This window comes from Pantherophis guttatus, chromosome 15, assembly GCF_059756535.1.
Source record: "Pantherophis guttatus breed Tessera chromosome 15, ASM5975653v1, whole genome shotgun sequence".
NCBI lineage: Eukaryota > Metazoa > Chordata > Lepidosauria > Squamata > Colubridae > Pantherophis > Pantherophis guttatus.
Window position 1 is genome coordinate 3334451 of NC_142077.1, and position 18339 is coordinate 3352789.

Sequence of the window (18339 nt, forward strand, 5' to 3'; positions counted from 1 at the left end):
GGGAGCTAAACAACTGCAGTGAGTCACTGAACGGCTATTGCAAGCAAAATGGGGCAAAACCTACCTAACCAATGTCCCACTTAGTAACAGAAATTTCTGGCTCAATTGTTTTTTGTTTTTTGTTTTTAATTTGATTTATATGCCGCCCTTCTCCGGAGACTCAGGGCGGCTTACAATGCGTTAAGCAAAAGCCTTCATACTTTTGTATATTTATATACAAAGTCAGCTTATTGCCCCCACAAACTGGGTCCTCATTTCACCTACCTTAGAAAGGACGGAAGGCTGAGTCAACCTTGAGCCTGGCGAGATTCGAACTTACAGTAATTGCAGATAGCTGGTGTTAATCACAATGCTATCAGTCTGCTGAGCCACCAGCCCCTGTTGTCACAATCCAAGGATTACCTGTTAAAATTTTTATCTCCCATCTTCTTTCTATGCAGAAGAATAGAATAGAATAGAATAGAATAGAATAGAATAGAATAGAATAGAATAGAATAGAATATTGGAATGAATAGAATTCCCAGGGACTCCGATGAGCTTAGCCATTCGCTGGGAATGAAAGCAAAATGGGTGGTGGCTTCTTTTTTTGGGGAAGGGGGAAGAACAATATTTTATTTGGGATGTTGCCGAGCGTGGTTTTTTTGGGGGGTGGGTGGGAGGGGGGGGGTTTGTGTGCATGCAGTAATTTCCCAATCCTTGCATCGCACACAGAGTTTCCACCTTAACTGGCAACGTTTATTGGCAAGGCTTAGAGCACAGAGCAGCTGTAAGGGGCAATTTAGCTGATGAAAATACCTGGTGAAGGAGGGGAAAAAAATCAGCCTGATTTAGAGTAAGGTCTACTTCAGGGGTCCTCAAACTTTTTAAACGGGGGCCAATTCATGGCCCCTCAGACTGAGGGGGCGGGCGGACCGGCTGGGTGGGCGTGGCTAGGTGGTCATATGACTAGACGGGCATGGCCAATTTAGCAGTCCATTAAACAAGACACTATGCAGATGATACAGGCTTTAGCAACCCCCATTTTGTGGCTGAATTTTTAGAAAAATCTCCATTCCTTAACCAGCAGGACACCCTTAAAATAATTCACAAAAGAATCACGTTGGTTTAACTGGGGCCTTTTTTTACCAGACTCAAACATACACAGACACACAGACACACGTGCCTATTCGGGGATTATAATTTGGTGACTTTTTTGCACCCTGTAAACTGGAAAGTCAGATGAAGCTGTGGCCTGCTTTGTTAGCTTATTACAATATCCCTTGACTTTTCCTTTCCTTTCCTTTTCTTTCTTTTCTTTCTTTTTTTTTTTTCTTTTTTAGACACTCCTCTTACATTTTTCAAAAGGTAAAAGGCATTTTCTAAACTCTCAAGTCTAAAATCTGATATATATATATTTTGGGAGTTGCCATGGATATTAATGATTTTCTCGCATGTGGGTATGGGTTTTTTCCCCTGGAAAAAATTAGCAGGAGGGAGGGAAGAAGGAAGAAAGAATATGGAGTGAAGAAGGAAGGAAGGAAGGAAAGGAGAAGAAACAAAAGGAAAGGAAGGAAGGTCATGGAGAGGGGAAGGAAGTAAAGGAAAAAAGAAAAGGGAAGAAAGGAAGGAAGGAGAAAAGGGAGGGAAGGAAGGAATTTTACATGTCATTGTTCATATGCAATATATCCTAGATCCATCTCTTTGTGTTTTCCTGTCCCATTGGCACTAGAGTTATACGCATATTGGGGGGTATGTGCAAATCTTCATATGGGGGAAAGCTTGTTGAGAAAATCTCAGCTTGGGCTTCCTTCCCCACCACTCCATCTTTTCGGCCAGGTTATATTATTATTATTATTATTATTATTAATTGAATTTCTATACCGCCCTACTCCCGAAGGACTCAGGGCGGTGTACAGCCATGAAATAAAACACATAAATATACAAAATTTAAAATCAAATAAAATAAATTAAATAAATTTGGCTGAATTTATATCCATAATTTAAAATACCCATAATTTTAAAATACAATTAAAAATTTAAAATTTTCATTTAAAAGGGAGAAAATTTAGGCGAGGCCCGCTTGATGAAATAAAAGCGTCTTCAACTCGCGGCGGAAGGTGCGCAGATCCGGGATCCTCCGTATCTCTGGGGGGAGCTCATTCCAGATCGTCGGTGCCCCCACAGAGAAGGCTCTCCCCCTAGGGGCCGACAGCCGACATTGTTTGGCCGACGGCACCTGGAGGAGTCCTTCTCTGTGGGAGCGTACTGGTCGGTGGGAGGCTGTTGGTGGTAGTAGGCGGTCCCGTAGATAACCAGGTCCTAAGCCATGGAGTGCTTTAAAGGTGGTAACCAGAACCTTGAAGCGCACCCGGAAGACCACCGGGAGCCAGTGCAGCTCGCGCAGGAGAGGTGTTACATGGGAGCTCCATGTTGCTCCCATAACCACCCGCGCGGCAGCACTCTGCGCCAGTTGGAGCCTCCGGGTGCACCTCAAGGGGAGCCCCATGTAGAGAGCATTACAATAGTCCAGACGAGAGGTGACGAGGGCATGAGTGACTGTGCGTAACGAGTCCCGATCTAGAAAGGGACGTAACTGGCGAATCAGGCGAACCTGATGAAAAATCCTCCCGGTCACGGCCGTCAAGTGCTCTTCTAAAGACAGCCGTGAATCCAGGAGGACGCCCAAGTTACGAGCCCTTTCCGTGGGGGCCAATGATTCGCCCCCAATAGCCAGCGATGGCACCAGCTGACTATATCGGGACGTCGGAAACCACAGCCACTCGGTCTTGGATGGGTTGAGCCTGAGCCCGTTTCTCCCCATCCAGATCCGTACGGCCTCCAGGCACTGGGACATCACTTCAAGGGCATCGTTGGGGTGATCCGGGGTGGAGATGTACAGCTGAGTGTCGTCAGCGTACAGATGGTACTTCACCCCGAAACCACGGATGATCTCGCCCAGCGGCTTTACATAAATGTTGAACAGGAGGGGCGAGAGAACCGATCCCTGCGGCACCCCACATATAAGGGGCCTCGGGGTCGATCTCTGCCCCCCTGTCAACACAGACTGCGACCGGTCAGAGAGAAAGGAGGAGAACCACCGTAAAACGGTGCCTCCCACCCCCAACCCTTCCAGCCGGTGCAGCATGATACCATGGTCGATGGTATCAAAAGCCGCTGAGAGGTCTAACAGGACCAGGACAGAGGAACAACCCCTGTCCCGAGCCCTCCAGAGATCATCAACCAATATATATATATATATATATATATAAGCTGTTCTCTGGAAAAAGGCGTCCGGCTTGCCATCTCTGACTTTCAAACGGAGCTGCCAAGAGAGTGGGGAGAAGACTGGTGGGACAGAGCCGAGGCGACAAGTCCCTTCATGCTTCAAACATCCTCAGATGGTTCCCATGGATTCCTCTGACAAAGCACCCTCTGGTTTGCATTGCCAACCTGCTCTCTGGAAGCATGTTTTTCTTTGCTCATGCATGTGCCTTCTGCACATGCGCCGGCCTCAAAAAGATGCCTAAAGAGGATGGCATAGAGCCTGGGCAGGTAGGCAGGCCCACCCATGATTTCTGCTACCGGTTGACCCAAACCGGACCGAACCGGCTGAATACCACCTCTGCAGAGGTTCCCTTGCGTTCTTACTCACCTGAGGCTGGTAGAAGGGTGGGGGAGTCACTTTTCACTTGATCAGCAAGTCCTTGGGGAGGGGATTCAAGATTCAAGAATTCAAGGACATCTGCCAAAGACTTGTCCTCCCACCGTCGTCCCCTGCTTCTAACCGAAACCAAGTCTTACCGGTTGAAAAATCGACTGTGGTGCCGGAGAAATCTCTCGCATAGTTATTGGACAGCACAGGTGACTACCATGTTTCCCCGAAAATAAGACCCTGCCTTATAATTTTTTTGCCACCATAAAAAGGCACCAGGTCTTATTTCCGGGGGGGGAGGGATCGTCCACTGATTCACCTCACTTGCGCGCATCGTCCCCAGCCTCCTTTTCACTGTCAGAAACAGGGGTGAAATGCTCCCGGTTCGGACCGGATCGCCCGATCCGGTAGTGATGGCGGCGGGTGGTTTACAGAACCGGTAGCAAAAATCCCTGCCCCCCCCCCCTGCATGCCCAGCTGAGCCACGTGATCATCAGAGGGTTTTTTTTTTTACTTTTAAAAGCATTTTTTCTAAAATCTCTTCGGCCAAAAAAATGCTTTTAAAAGTAAAAAAAAAGCCTCTGACAATCGCGCGGCACAGCTGGGATCGTCAGAGCCTTTTAAAAGCATTTTCAGCCGAAGAGGTTGTAGAAAAAAAAATGCCTTTAAAAGGCTCCGGCGATCCCAGCTGAGTTGCCTGATCGTCAGAGGCTTTTATTTTCTTTTAAAAGAAAAAAAAAAGCTTTTAAAAGAAAACAAAAGCCTCTGACGATCAGGCAACTCAGCCGGGATCGTTAGAGCCTTTTAAAAGCATCTTTTTTTACAACCTCTTCGGCCGATGGCGAACCTATGGCACGCGTGACAGAAGTGGCACGCAGAGCCATCTCTCCGGGCATGTGAGCCGTTGCCCATTGCTCTTCCGGGTGCCAGTGCGCCAGCCAGCCAGCTGGTCTTCACGTGCGTGAGAGCGCCTGAAACCGGAAGAGCAGCCCCCCCCCCCCCGGTGCTCATGCACGCTCCGGGAAGACGATCTTCCAGTTTGCGGCTGGTTTTCCGGCACGCAGGCCTCTGCACGAGGGCGCGCGCTCCCGTTTTGCCACTCGGTGCCAAAAAGGCTCGCCATTACTGGCTTAATCCATCATGCACCTGACTGCAAAAACGAAAAACCCTTCGCCGCCTCATTTCTTTCCATTTCCCATTTACAAGAGAGTTTGGCCCCCTCCCCGCAAGGCTTCCCGAGATTTAAAAGGGGGCTGGAGGGGAGAAAGAAACCCAGGCAACATCTGCCAGCAGAAGTCCTGTGTCAGCAGACAGCACCAATTAAGCGCAGCCTGCGCAACAGCTTAATTACTGATGAGACGGTTCCCCTGACAAAAGGGAGCCGCTGCCTGCCGTACGAAATCTCCAGCCCTTGGGAAGGCGGAAGGGCGGAGGGAGCAGTGTTCTCACTCCGGGCCTCGGGAAATGGAGCCCAACGGAAGACAAAGACACACACACACACACACACACACACACACACACACGATCTGAAAGGCATGGGACCGTGAAGATAAAACAGCCGGCATCCCAACTTGCGGGGGGAAAAGGATGCTGGAATTTAATACTGGTCTTCTTTCCTCTCTTTGCGTTTTGGTCAAATCGCACACGGGTAACCCGTAATTCACGCTTGTCCTGTGCTCCGGCATCTCGGCTCTGCTCTGAAGCTCCTGAGATCATCATCATCATCATCATCTTTTAACGACCCCATAATCCCTTGCGGGTGGAGTCTTGGGCAACTGAATGGAGCTAGTGGAGTATTTACTGGCCAGATGCCCTTCCTGTCACCAATGTGGAGTTTTGTTCAGCAGATACATTCACATTGTGCCCAGAGAGAGAGAGAGAGAGAGAGAGAGAGAGAGAGAGAGAGAGAAGATTCGCAAGATTCGGTTTACAACCCTTAATGCCGTTTTGGCGATGTTGTTACGGTGGGCTTTGGCACTTAGATCATTTGATATGAGCACTCCAAGGTCCTTGACCGAGTGAGGGTACCGTCTACAAGGTCATGTCAACTCGGCTCGTACTTTGTGCTCTGATTCCTTTTGCCAATGTGTAAGACAGAGTTAACCAATGAACGTCAGGTCACAAAGACGTCGCAGTTTCTAAGCTCAGAAATTTATTGTGTTCTTGTTAGTAACCCCGTTGAACACCACTGGAAGGAAAAAACAGGACCAAAAAAGGGGCATTTAGAATTGTTAACTAAATAAGGAAGGCTTCAGGTGGTCTCCTCTCCGTCCTTCTCCTTAAAGAGTTGTCTAATGTGACGGGACAACATTTCTGCGAACAAATTGATAATCCATTCCTGTAAATGAGCAGAGACAAGAAAGTCAATAGCTTAAGCAGCCAACTTTATGCTAGTCCTAAAACACTCAAGCGCATTTCATCCTCTCCTGAACATATCTAAATGCCTCTTCCCCACCCCATCCTCTTCTCTTTGGCTAATCCTCTCAGCAGCAATTAGTCCTGGGTAGATACAGATCAAATGGCGTTGTAAAGTTGTGTTCATTAATTGAAACACAACTGACCAGGTTGACTTTCGAGGTGTATTGCCGAATGTAGCCTAAATTCTAGTCTAGTCTACACTCTACTCTACTCTACTCTACTTTCTATTCTTCTCTTCTCTTCTCTTCCATCCCATACCATCCCAAGAACTGTACTTCTAAGTGATGGTCAAGGATACTAAATTGAAAATGAATACAACAATAGAGAGAATGGAGAGGGATAGAGGAGAGAAGAGAGGAAGGAGAGAGAAGGAAAGAAGAAAGGGAAAAGGAGTGGAAGAAAGACGGGAAGCAAGAGTAGGAGAGAAGGTTAGAAGGGAGGAAGAAGGGAGGTATGGGGGAAAGGAAGGGGAAGTAGAGAAGGAACAGGAGAGGAGGAAAGAAGAAAAGTAGAAGAGTAGACGGAAGAAGGGAGGGAAAGGAAAGAGAGGAGAGGGAGAAGAAGGATTGTTGTAAAACAAGGGAGATGAAATGGTAGAAGAGCAACCCCGAACATAATTAAATTGTTTAGGATGAAGATTGTATTAGTATGAAAGTTACAAGAAAATATGTGTGTTAGATAAGAAATTGTACATTTAAGATACGTTTATGAGAAAATAAAAAGAAAAAACTTTTTCCAAAAAAAAGAAATAATAATAATAATAATAATAATAATAATAATAATAATAATAATAATAGGATAGCCCATGTAATATAGGCAGTGGTGGTATTCAGTCGATTCTATCCGGATTGGGCTAACCGGTAGTGGCGGCTGCGGGAAGCTCCGCCCACCCGCCTAGACGTAATCACGTCCCGTTTTTGATACTCTGCACATGCACGGAAGGCCCTCCGCGTGCACAGAGGCACGCACACTCACATTTGCGAACTGGTAGCAAAACCCCTGAATATAGGGGTTAAAAAGCCAGTAAAGACGATAAAGAAGATAGAGCAATAAATAAATAAATAAAATCTATTCAATAAAAAGCAATTGGAATTAGAAAGGGGGCTCTGAGCTGAAGTCAAAGGCCAGTTTGACTGCACAATGCACAAATGTCTCTCGTTTATTTATGTCACTTAGATTAGGTAGAAGGTCACTCAGCGACCAGGTAAAATCGTGCAAGTGTGATCTCTGAAGGTCTCCTTTTGTTTTCCAAAGTGCCGTTTTAATTAATTAATTAATTAATTAATCCGGAATTAAAAGGCCGCTTTTAAAAAAAAAACAAGCAAACACGAAAGTCATATGGGAGAGACGTTTTGGCAAAAGCATCAAAAGCAGTTATCTGTCAGTTGCATTAACGTGAGCTAGTTCTTGGTCAGCAGATTAAAAACAACACGGCAGCAGTTCTAATTGTGGGCAAAAAAGAAAAACGAAGGACAGGTGGAAAGGGAGAACCCCCTTATCGGGGAGAGGGGGAACCCAGGAATCTGCACAAGCCCTTTACACAAGAGAAAGAAACTCCAGTGGTTGTGAATATTGATCTTATAAATAGGGCTTGCTCTTCAAACCCAGCAGTCCCTAGAATCCAGTCACTAGGGCGTCATAACTTTTCTTTAGTTATAGTCATAAGCTTGAAATTCTTACAGTAATAAGCTTGAATTTCTAGTCCCAGTAAGTGGTGATTATGGGCAGTCTGTGGTTGTGATACCAAATTTGGTCAAACCCTACGAAGACACTCCCGTTCGCTTTAAATCTCACCAGCCATTTGGACCTGTCCCTTCTCCCCCACTTACCTGCCAGGAATGCAGTCGAGATAAAATCAGAGGAAGATTCCAAGATAAGCTGCTTTGAGAGGTTTCAAAGGAAGCACTAGAGTGAACAGAAGCCAGCCCGTCCTCATCTTGCGTCAGAATAGAGCTGGAAGGGAGCTTGGAGGTCTTCTAGTCCAACCCTCTGCTCAAACAGGAGACTCTATACCATTTCTCGCAGGTGGCTTCTTCAAAACCTCCAGTGATGAAGCACCCACAACTTCTGGAGGCCAGCTGTTCCACTGGTTAATTGTCCTCACTGTTAGGAAGTTTCTCCTTAACTCCAGGCTGCTTCTCTCCGTGGTTAGTTTCCATCCGTTGCTTCTTGTCTTGCCGTTTGGTGCTTTGGAGAATAAATTGACCCCCCCCCTCTTCTTTGTGTCAGCCCCTCAAATATTAGAAGACCGCTATCGTGTCTTCCCTAGTCCTTCTTTTCTCTAGACCGGCCATACCCAAATCCTGCAACCGTTCTTCCTATGTTTTTTTGTCTCCGGGCCTCTAATCATCGTTAGTTGATTCTTCCCAAATTTAGAGAACTTTGGGGAACGTTGAATTAAGTGACTCCCAAGAGCTTCAACTCCCACCAACTTCAAGCTTTTCCATTTTGGAGCAAGAGGGATCACCAACCACTGAGGCTCTCCCAGAAATCAAACCTATCCTTTCATCGTAAAAAGAGAGGGGTGGGGGCCTAGAACAGCAAACTGTCTCCCCCCCCACCAACACCGTTCCTTCCACAGCCGCACGGGACAATTATAAGGAGCAGCAATAATCAAGACAATTCACACAGCTGGCGCAACGCCTGTTTTCCGGATTCCGGCATCTGAGTCATTAATGTTATGGATGGAGGGCGAGGATGCTTCGCAGAGGCAGCGGGAGGAAGAGGAAGAAGGGCAGTCCTTCGGATCAAACAAACAAAAATAAATAAATCCATACAGCCGAGAGAGAACATTGAGAAGCTGGAAGCATCCATGGCGGGGGATGGGGGGGAAGAAACCTTGGCAAATTACCGAGGGCCATTCAGTTTCCTTTCCCATTCAAGAGTCGGCATCTCCAGACTCAAACCCCCCAGAGAGAGAGAGATGCCGGAGTCTTTTTGATGTTTCTAAAAAAAGGAAGGAGGCCAGAGGGTTGCCAAGGGTGGAAATGGGCAGGAGAAAAAAAGATGCTTTCAAGAGAGCTAGAGGGAGGTTGGGCAGTTGGCCACATGTTGACTTTCATCCTGGGCAAGAGACAAAGGAAGACGTGGCAAGAGAGAAGGGTGCCTGGTTCCAGATCGAGTTCCTGGCATCCCCCCTTAAAAGAATCAGGAGGGGATGGCGAGCGTTCGGCCTGGGTTAAAGCCCCAGAGAGTCATTACCAGGCCGAGCTGGAAACGCCTGGGCCAGCGGAAAAATGGACTTGAGCAGAAGACAGTCTTTTGCTGGATCTATTCATGGAGAAGAGCCAAGGATCAATGCCTGAGCATCTGTTCCGCCGGCAGGAGCTCCCAGCTTTCTGGCTCAAATCACCGAGCGTCTTGTAGAGCCCAGCTAAAGGGAAGTGCGAGGCTGGGAAGTGGCGTTGCGAGGGAAGCTGGCAGAACATCTGCTCCGAGAAAGCAGCAGGAAGACGCAAGAAACGCAACTTCCTTTGCTAGAAGACGGCCGAAATCCTGGTCCGATCAGAGCATTCGAGTTACGGATCCCACCTTGGGGGACAACACTCTAAAGCCTGCTTTGGACCGGTCAGCCTCATCCACAGGTCCCAGAGTTTACCGAAAATCCTAAGGAGTTTTGGAACAAGCCAGAACTGGGTTCAGACCACTGGTGTTATCCAACTGGTTCTATCCGGTTCAGGCAAACCGGTAGCAATGGCTGCGGGAGACTCATCACGTCCCGTTTTTGACTCTGCTCATGCGCAGAGGTGACACACACACTCTACATTTCCGAACCGGTAGCGAAGGTAAGTGAATACCACTCCTGATTCAGACATCCCTTGTTTAAGCCCTCAAGAATATGACTAAGAGTGGAAATAGCTTCACAACGACAAGAACATCAGCCTGAGATCATCGCCGTCGTCATCATCATCATCATCTCACCAACTGCTCAAGCCAGAATAGGAAGTGTGTTTAACCACGCTGCCAAAATACGCACTGAAATAACATACACACACAAAAAAAGGATCAGAAGAAAATTAAGAAATTTGCAGGTTGGTTCCCATCACCGTGCTAATCCCTACCATGGTTTGTTTCCTTGTTTCGGCTTGTTAGCTCGAGTGAACGGAGATATTGGAGTTTTTCTATCTGGGGGTTTAATATTTTTCCGATCACGTCCCGATCACGTCATTTAAGTTCGTCCCAGTTTTTTCCATCAACCATGGGGATTAAAACCATTAACATGACACATGTAGGCACTCTCTGCTCCTATGAAGCATCCATAAATTTATAGTTACATTTCCTTTAAGTCGAAATTGAACTTCGGGTGACTTCGCGGATGCACCTAAATAATATTCTTGGCGGTATCCCAAGACAGGATCTTATTTTCGGGGAAACAGAGTACCGCCAAGAATATTATTTTTGGCGGTACCCTGTTTCCCCGAAAATAAGATCCTGTCTTATTTTTTTTTTTCTGTCTTTTCGGCCAAAGAGGTTGCAGAAAAAAAAATGCTTTTAAAAGCCTCTGACGATCCCAGCTGAGCCGCGGGATCATGAGAGGCTTTTTTTATTATTATTACTTTTAAAAGCATTTTTTCAGCTGAAGAGGTTGCAGGAAAAAATGCTTTTAAAAGTAAAAAAAAACAGCCACTCATGATCGCGCTGCTCAGCTGGGCATGGGGGGGGGCAGAGATTTTTGCTACCGGTTCTCCGAACCACCCGCCACCATCGCTACCGGATGGGGCGATCCAATCTGAACCGGGAGCATTTCACCCCTGCTTTGAGGGTACGCTAGAACAAAATTGAATTAAAATATGGGAAAAGGAGATTATCCAGCAAAAGTTTCTTTATTCCACCTGCCTCTGTGGAATGAGATAGTGAATGATATTACAGACTGTGTGGTTTTCAGTAAAAACATACCTATTTAATGCGTCGTTAAGTTTCTTGGCCCCCCCTTTTCCGAACGGAATCAGCTCACCATCCCAGCTTCTGCCCCTTGGTTTGTTTGAAGGTGTGTAGTAGGACTATCCGAACGAGAAAATGTAAATACATTTTTATTTTATTTTTTCGCCTCCGAATGTTGGCATCGCCATTCCCCCTCTGCAAATGAGAAACATATGGCCTTGCAACTAGAATTAGCAATATTTGGAAGGAAATAGCTGAAGTCCTAAGACAAACAATATCTGGATGAATTCTACCAAACGCAATAATTTTTTCTTATTAGAATGCACGAAGACCGGAGGGCCAATAAAAAAAGAATTTTGATACGCCGGTTCATTTCCTCGTAGCGAAAAAAAATTAACCGGATTTGCAAGCCAACGAGGTCATCAATCTCTGGTTAAACCAGAGCTGGAACCATCTAAGTTCCTTGGATACATGCACGCATTTCGAACCCGGGGGAGTGGGGGAAAGGAAGGGATTTCTTGGCGTAGAATTTCAACTTGGATCTGTAAAAAAAAAAAATCACCACTCTTTCTGTCAAAAATCCTGCTTTTGTTGATTTGGGATGATTAGCGATTCAAAGCGAGAAAATGCACTGTGACTGCTGTGTTAATACGGCAATCTTCAAGGTTAGAAAAAGCAAACAAATGTGAAGCCAAATTTGGGAACTCTTCCTAGAGTCTAGGCATTTTTTTCAATCCATTCATCCTCCCCCCTTCCCCGAAATTCTCTGGTTGCTTGGGGGCCAATTTTCTCTCTCCCATCATTTGTCTTTCCTTATGTTGGGACTCTGTTACCTGAGGAGGGGGGGAATGTTGAGAGAGCCATTTGTGACCCCTTAAATCTGAGCCTTGTGAGATAAAGGGGGGTGCCCTTCCGGTATTCAACCTCCACTGAGATATTGGAGCTGGGGGTCTCATCTTTTTCCCACTCCCCGATGAAAAGTTCCATTGTCTGCAGCCCAGCACTGCGAAATATCTACTTGCTGAATGACAGTGAGTGGATGAACAGCTGGGAGAAATAGGAGGGAGGCACTCGTATTAAATCTGCTCTCCGCCTTCCCCACTCCCACCATACTTGCAAACGGAACCCGCAGGGTGGAAGAAAAAGTGAATCTCACCGGAGAGATCCGTTAGCTTGAGAGTTTCTCAGCCTTGGCAACCTGTCAATGTGTGGACAATGTGTAGGCCTCGATCTGACATGCACCCACACAGCTACACACACAAACAAACAATGATCTCTACTGCATTCTTGGGAAATATCTGCCTTTTGAGTGATACACAGTTGTAGTTGCGTCCTTAAGGATGCAAACTTGGAAATAAGGCCTGCCTTCCTTCCTTCCTTCCTTCCTTCCTTCCTTCCTTCCTTCCTTCCTTCCTTCCATCCATCTTCTGAGATCAAACCAAGTTGGCTTGGTGCTGCCACCTGCTGTGACGACGTTGGTATTGCTTCCTTAGTTCAAAAATTAGGATGTGGTTGATTATGATGAACTCCTCTTCTTCTTCTTCTTCTTCTTCTTCTTCTTCTTCTTCTTCTTCTTCTTCTTCTTCTTCTTCTCTTCTCCTCCTCCATCATCCTTCTCTCTTCTTCTCCTCCTCCTCCTCCATCATCCATCTCTCCTCTTCTTCTTCTTCTCTTCTTCTTCTTCTTCTTCTCCTCCTCCTCCTCCTCCTCCTCCTCCTCCTCCTCCTCCTCCTCCTCCTTCCCTTTCTTCTTCCTCTTCCTCCTCCTTCTCCAACTATTCTGTCTTCTGGCACTGATGACGTTACCTAGTTGGGTCACGAATTGTCTGCAAGAAAACCACCAAGCTCAGAGAGCACCAAGGACCTCACAGTCCTCTCTTCCTCCTCCCTCCTCCCCCTCTTCCACTTCTCCTCCTCCTCCCCCCTTTTAAAAAATTAAGCTAAAAGTGTCTGTGTGTCGTCGGGGCTTGAAAAAAGAAACCCACCACCACCTTCGCCTGGCCTGCCTCTCCTTTTCATGGAGCTAAATTGCTCGATGAAGGCAGCCCTCCAAAGAGAAAGTGGGATTAGCTTTTCTTCCATCTTCCCCCCTAGGTAAATCTCTGGGGATCTATTATGTCGCAGAAATGAGCAACTGCCTCTCATTCTGGGTTTGTTTGAAGCCGTAATCCATTAATCTTCATCGTGCTCAGGTTCGTTGCTTTGCCTCCCACGGCACTCCTTCCCTTCCAGGTGAGCCGCGCAGCATCGGGCGTGCCCGTGATCGCTCTCTGGGTGGCCAGCAGACCACAAAAGAAGGGCCACGTTTTTGTTTTGTTTTTTCTCCACGCTTATCCTAATGTTTTGTATGCGCGGAGGGGGTGGCGGCGTGCATTTCTGGTTCGGTTTTCTCGGGAGGAAGAAAAAGCGTCGTTATTGGTATCGCTCCGGTGGCTAAGCGAGGATTTAGACGTCGCAAAGCAGAAAATGTGCAGCACAGCGGGAAACAAACCCAGCCCAAAAAAAGAAAAAAAAAAAGGAAACTTGGCATAAATGTTGGGTTTTTGGATATGGCGTGGGGTGAGGAGAGAAGTCACTTCCTGATTGCATTACTTGTGTGTGGGAGGGGGCGTTTTGGGGGCCCGCAGCGGGCACGATGAGGAAACCTGAGGTCTGCGTTGGGAGGGGCGTCGTCTTCAGAAGAGAATTTTTTTTGTCTTTTATTTTAACTGTGTTATGGCTGCCATAGGCATCCCTAATGCTTCCCATGTGTGCCTTTGACTCAAACCATTTGGAGGATGGGAGCACGAATAGTTTCCAGCAAGTGCAGTTTGGGGTGTGGGGGGTGTGGGGGGGGACAGAAAGGAGGAGGAAGAGGAAGGTTTACGAAACGGGTATGCCAGAAAATCACCTCCATCCACGCTAAAAAAGGGAAAAAAAAAAAACGTTAAACCCGTCGCCCCTATAACAAAAAATAAACTTAGGACAGATCAGAACCCCCAAAGATCAATTTACAAGGCGAGATCAAAAGCGTAAAAGACCAATGGAAAGAATCGTAGCTTGAAGCTCCTTCTTAAAAACTTCCAGGAGGCCATTTTTCAAGGCTCTTTGTTTCTGGGCCATTGTTTCTGAACCTTGGGAACTTTAAGACCGGGGGGAGTTCAACTCCCAGGATGCTCCAACCAGGCTGGGGAATTCTGGGAGTTGAAGTCCACCCATGTTCCGGGCAGCGGTGGGTTTCACATTATGTTACTACCGGTTCGCGCGCCCCCCCCCCTTCTCACACACTCGCTTTGTGTGCACCCAGTTCACACACAGGCCGCCTTCCAACATGCACTTTGCTCGGGCACGCGCCTTCCGTGCATGTGCCCGGCCTAAAAAACATTACTAAATAGGATGGCATAGAGTCGAGGCAGGTGAATGGGCTCACCCGCGATTTCCACTATCGGTTCGGTTGAACTAGTCCGAACCGGCTGAATACCATCTCTGGTTCCGAGCTGCCATATTCCAAAATTTTGCATTACACTGGATCAACGCTGTGTTGTGTCACCTTCAAATTATGAAACAGATGCCACAGAAATGCTCATGGTTTTTTGGTTTTTTTTTTTTTTGTAGAGTATAATAGTAGAATTTTAAAACCTTGGTCAAGTTTCTCTCTGCCCCCTCTTATACCGAACGGAAAGGGTGGGGAGGTGTATTTTGCGTTTCTTTGCCTCCACTCCCATATTCTCATTTAAAATGTCTTTTTATTATCCCGTAACGATTCTGCTAATGGTTCTTGCCTTCCTTTGTCAACTTTATTTCTGCATTCCTCCATACCAGGATACAGGATGAGCGTTATATTACATTATAGTAAATTGCATGGTATTATATTTCATTTTTCCCGTATAACATGCCTCCAGAAATGGTGGGTGCTCCCATCACTGGAGATTTTTAAGAAGAAACTAGACAGTCACTTGCCTGAGATGATATAGGTCAGGGGTCAGCAACCTTAAACACTCAAAGAGCCACAAAGTCCTAACCGGAAGCCCCCCCATTCAATTCTGGAGCCGACTGGAAGTCGGTTCCCCCACCATAGAGTCTCCTCCTAGCGCGGGGGATCCTTTTTCCTCCACCTGTCCTAACCGAAAGCCCTATCAATTGTGGAGCCTACCAGCAACAGGGAGCCGCAGCAGAGGGATGAAAGAGCCACATGCGGCTCCAGAGCCGCGAGTTGCTGACCCCTGATATAAGTTCTTCTCCTGCTCCAGCAGGGGGCTGGACTAGAAGACCTCCAAGGTCCCTTCCACCTCTGTTCTATTCTAAATTCTAATATACCTTCTCAATTTATTTGTCTCAAAGGTGCTGCGGGACAATTGCCCTCGCTTTTTTCTTTCTTTCCGGTTTCTGACGGTATCTACAGAGGCCCCGTGGCATCTATTATCCCGCTGAAATCCCCGCGCGGTGATACGCCAGTTCTCCCACGTAAAGCCCTCGCTGGCTGCGCGCCATCCTGGAGGCTGTTTTCAGAAGGAGCATAAATAGGGAAGCCTTACAGAGATTTTCTTCTTCTTCTTCATTTAAGATTCGGTCTCCTGGTGGGGACAAAACTCAGCTCCGTTCCGATAAGACCTAATCACTTGTTCAACTGCCACGTAAAATAACAGCACACCAGGAATGGAAAGGAGGAAGCGTACAGAAGTGGGAACCGCTGAGGATAAGAAGCCGAAACCATATAAAGAATTCACATAATAAGGAACATGTGGCTTGTCTGTTGGTTGTTTCAAGCTTTGGTGAAGAGGGAAAAAATTAAAAAAAAAAAAAACAGGGAAAGTCTGACCCAAAGGTGCTTTTTCAGGAGGCAACTGGACTTTCTCATTTTTTTTTCTTTGAAGACGTTTTCACTTCTCATCCAAGAAGCTTCTTCGGCTCTGACTGGACGGTGGGGAATGGAATGGAATTTATATTCCTTGCAGACAGAGCTGCATCCTTTTAGAGAGCCGTTGAGGCAGTGGTGAAATCCATTTTTTTTTTTACTACCGGTTCTGTGGGCGTGGCTTGGTGGGCGTGGCTTGATGGGCAGGGCAGGGGAAGAATACTGCAAAATCTCCATTCCCACCCCATTCCAGGTGAAGGATACTGCAACATCTCCATTCCCATCCCACTCTGGGGCCAGCCAGAGGTGGCATTTGCTGGTTCTCCGAACTACTCAAATTTCTGCTACCGGTTCTCCAAACCACTCAAAATTTCCGCTACCAGTTCTCCAGAACCTGCTGGATTTCACCCCTGCGTTGAGGCCACTTGGAGGTTAACCTGTGCCCACCTGAAGGCAGGACAAGAAGCAATGGATGGAAGCATAACAAGGAGACATCCAACCTATAAATTAAGGAGAAATGTCCTGACACCGAAAACAATCAATCAGTGGAAGGAACTTGCAACCGTTGAATGGGTGGAAAAATCTCAGCGTGGGGCAGGCAGGGTTGTGTAGACAATAGAAAGCAGTGTCATTGTGTTCTTGGAGTCTTTGCAGTTACCCAGCCACCCTATCTTGCTTGATTCTCTCCAGCAACTGTCTGGGTTCCGAAAAAGACCACCCACTCCAAAATGGGGGGAAATATGAATATATCTGCCCGGCTTCTCTCAGGAGCTTTGGGTGTGGTCCAGATGGCAAACCAGTTATTTGGCGAAGAGTGGGGGTCTCCCAAATCTTGAGAAAATGCTCTTTCACTACTCCAGAGGGAAGCACACTGCTTCCCCCCCCTCCCGCTCACCAATTCTTCACGTACAGGAAAGACGAACCCGGGAGCTTTTAAACTGAATTATGATTCCCAGTATATCCCTTTTATTTGACCCAATGGCAGATAGGTTTTCCGGCAACCTCTGGAAGAAAACGGAGAGGCCCCCAAAATATGAAGGCCAGGTTTAATTTCCAAAGAGGAGCCACGCAACTCTGCTTCTACAGGTTGTCCTTGAGGTACGACCACAACTAAGCCCGCAATTTATGTTGCTAAATGAAATACAGAATAACAGAGTTGGAAGGGACCTTGGAGGTCTTCTAGTCCAACCCTCGGCTTAGGCAGGAAACCCTACACCACTTCAGACAAATGGTTATCCAACATCTTGAAAATTTCCAGTGTTGGAGCATTCACAAGTTCTGGTGGCAAGTTATTCCACGGATTAATTGTTCTCGTTTGACAGGAAATTTCTCCTTAGTTCTAAGTTGCTTCTCTCCTTGATGAGTTGCCACCCGTTGCTTCTTGTCCTGCCCTCAGGTGCTTTGGAGAATAGCTTGGCTCCCTCTTCTTTGGGGCAGCCCCTGAGATATTGGAAGATGCTATCATGTCACCCCGGTCCTTCATTTCACTAGACTAGACACAATAAACATAATAGACGTAATAAAAGATTATGATTTTTCTTGCTGCATTTGTTAAGTGATTAACAAATCACTTAAAGAACACTGCAATTATTAAGTTAGTATAATACCGTTGTTATATGAATCTGGCTTCCCCATTGATTTTGATCTCAAAAGGGGATTGACTGACCCTGGGACATTGCAGCCGTCGTCATAAATATGAGCCAGTTGCCAAGTGTCTGAATTTTGATCCACCTGACCACAGGGATGCTGCAACGGTCATAAGTGTGAAAGGCGGTCACAAGTCACTTTTTCAGTGCCGTTGTAACTTCAGATGGTCCCTAAACGAACTGTTGTAAATCGAGGACTACCTGTAGACTCTGTTTGAGCCGGGGTGGCGCTGTGGTTAGAGTACAGTACTGCAGGCTCCTTCTGCTGCCTGCAATTTGGCAGTTCAAATCTCACCAGGCTCAAGGTTGACTCAACCTTCCGTCCTTCCGAGGTGGGTAAACTGAGGACCCAGATTGTTGGGGGGTAAGAGGCTGACTCTGTAAATCGCTTAGAGAGAGTTGTAAAGTACTGTAAAGTGATATATAAGTCTAAGTGCTATTGCTATCTTCCTTCTTTCCTCCCTCCCTCCCAGTGGTTAGAATGCAGTATTGCAGGCTGACTCTGCTGACTGCCAAAGAGTTCGAATCTCACCCGGCTCAAGGTTGACTCAACCTTCCGTCCTTCCGAGGCTGGTAAAATGAGGACCCAGATTGTTGGGGGCAATAAGGCTGACTCTGTAAACCGCTTAGAGAGGGCTGTAAAGCACTGTAAAGCGGTATATAAGTCTAAGGAAGTCTGTTGCTATTGCTCTTTCTTTTCTCCTCCCTTCCTCCCTTCCTCCCTTCCATGGTGCGCAGTGTTAGAATGCAGTATTACAGGCATACTCTGCCCACTGCCAGCAGTTCAATTCTGATCGGTTCAAGGTTGACTCAGTCTTCCCTCCTTCCGAGGTGGGTAAAACGAGGAGCCAGATTGTGGGGGGCAAAAGGCTGACTCTGTAAACCGCTTAGAGAGGGCTGTAAAAGCACCGTGAAGCGGTATATAAGTCT

The 18339-nt window shown here is 46.8% G+C and overlaps 1 protein-coding gene and 1 long non-coding RNA gene across 5 annotated transcripts in view; one reads left to right on the forward strand and one right to left on the reverse strand.

Moving 5' to 3' along the window:
- The window catches only part of MORN1 (MORN repeat containing 1), a 145015-nt gene that overhangs the window by 83046 nt on the left and 43630 nt on the right, over positions 1–18339 (forward strand). Inside the window, exon 14 of one of the 4 annotated variants that reach the window (XM_087879293.1) lies at positions 15473–15636. The exons of the other annotated variants lie outside the window; for them this stretch is intronic. Within the exon in view, the coding sequence (XP_087735419.1) occupies positions 15473–15516 (44 nt within the window). The 3' untranslated portion in view covers positions 15517–15636. Of the gene's footprint in view, positions 1–15472; positions 15637–18339 lie in introns of those variants that run through there. 4 annotated transcript variants of the gene reach the window in all.
- On the reverse strand, positions 5764–9449 carry LOC148111851 (uncharacterized). The gene is made up of 2 exons (XR_015729911.1): positions 7879–9449; positions 5764–5969 (listed from the first exon to the last, which is right to left on the reverse strand). It is a non-coding gene; the product is annotated as an uncharacterized LOC148111851 (long non-coding RNA).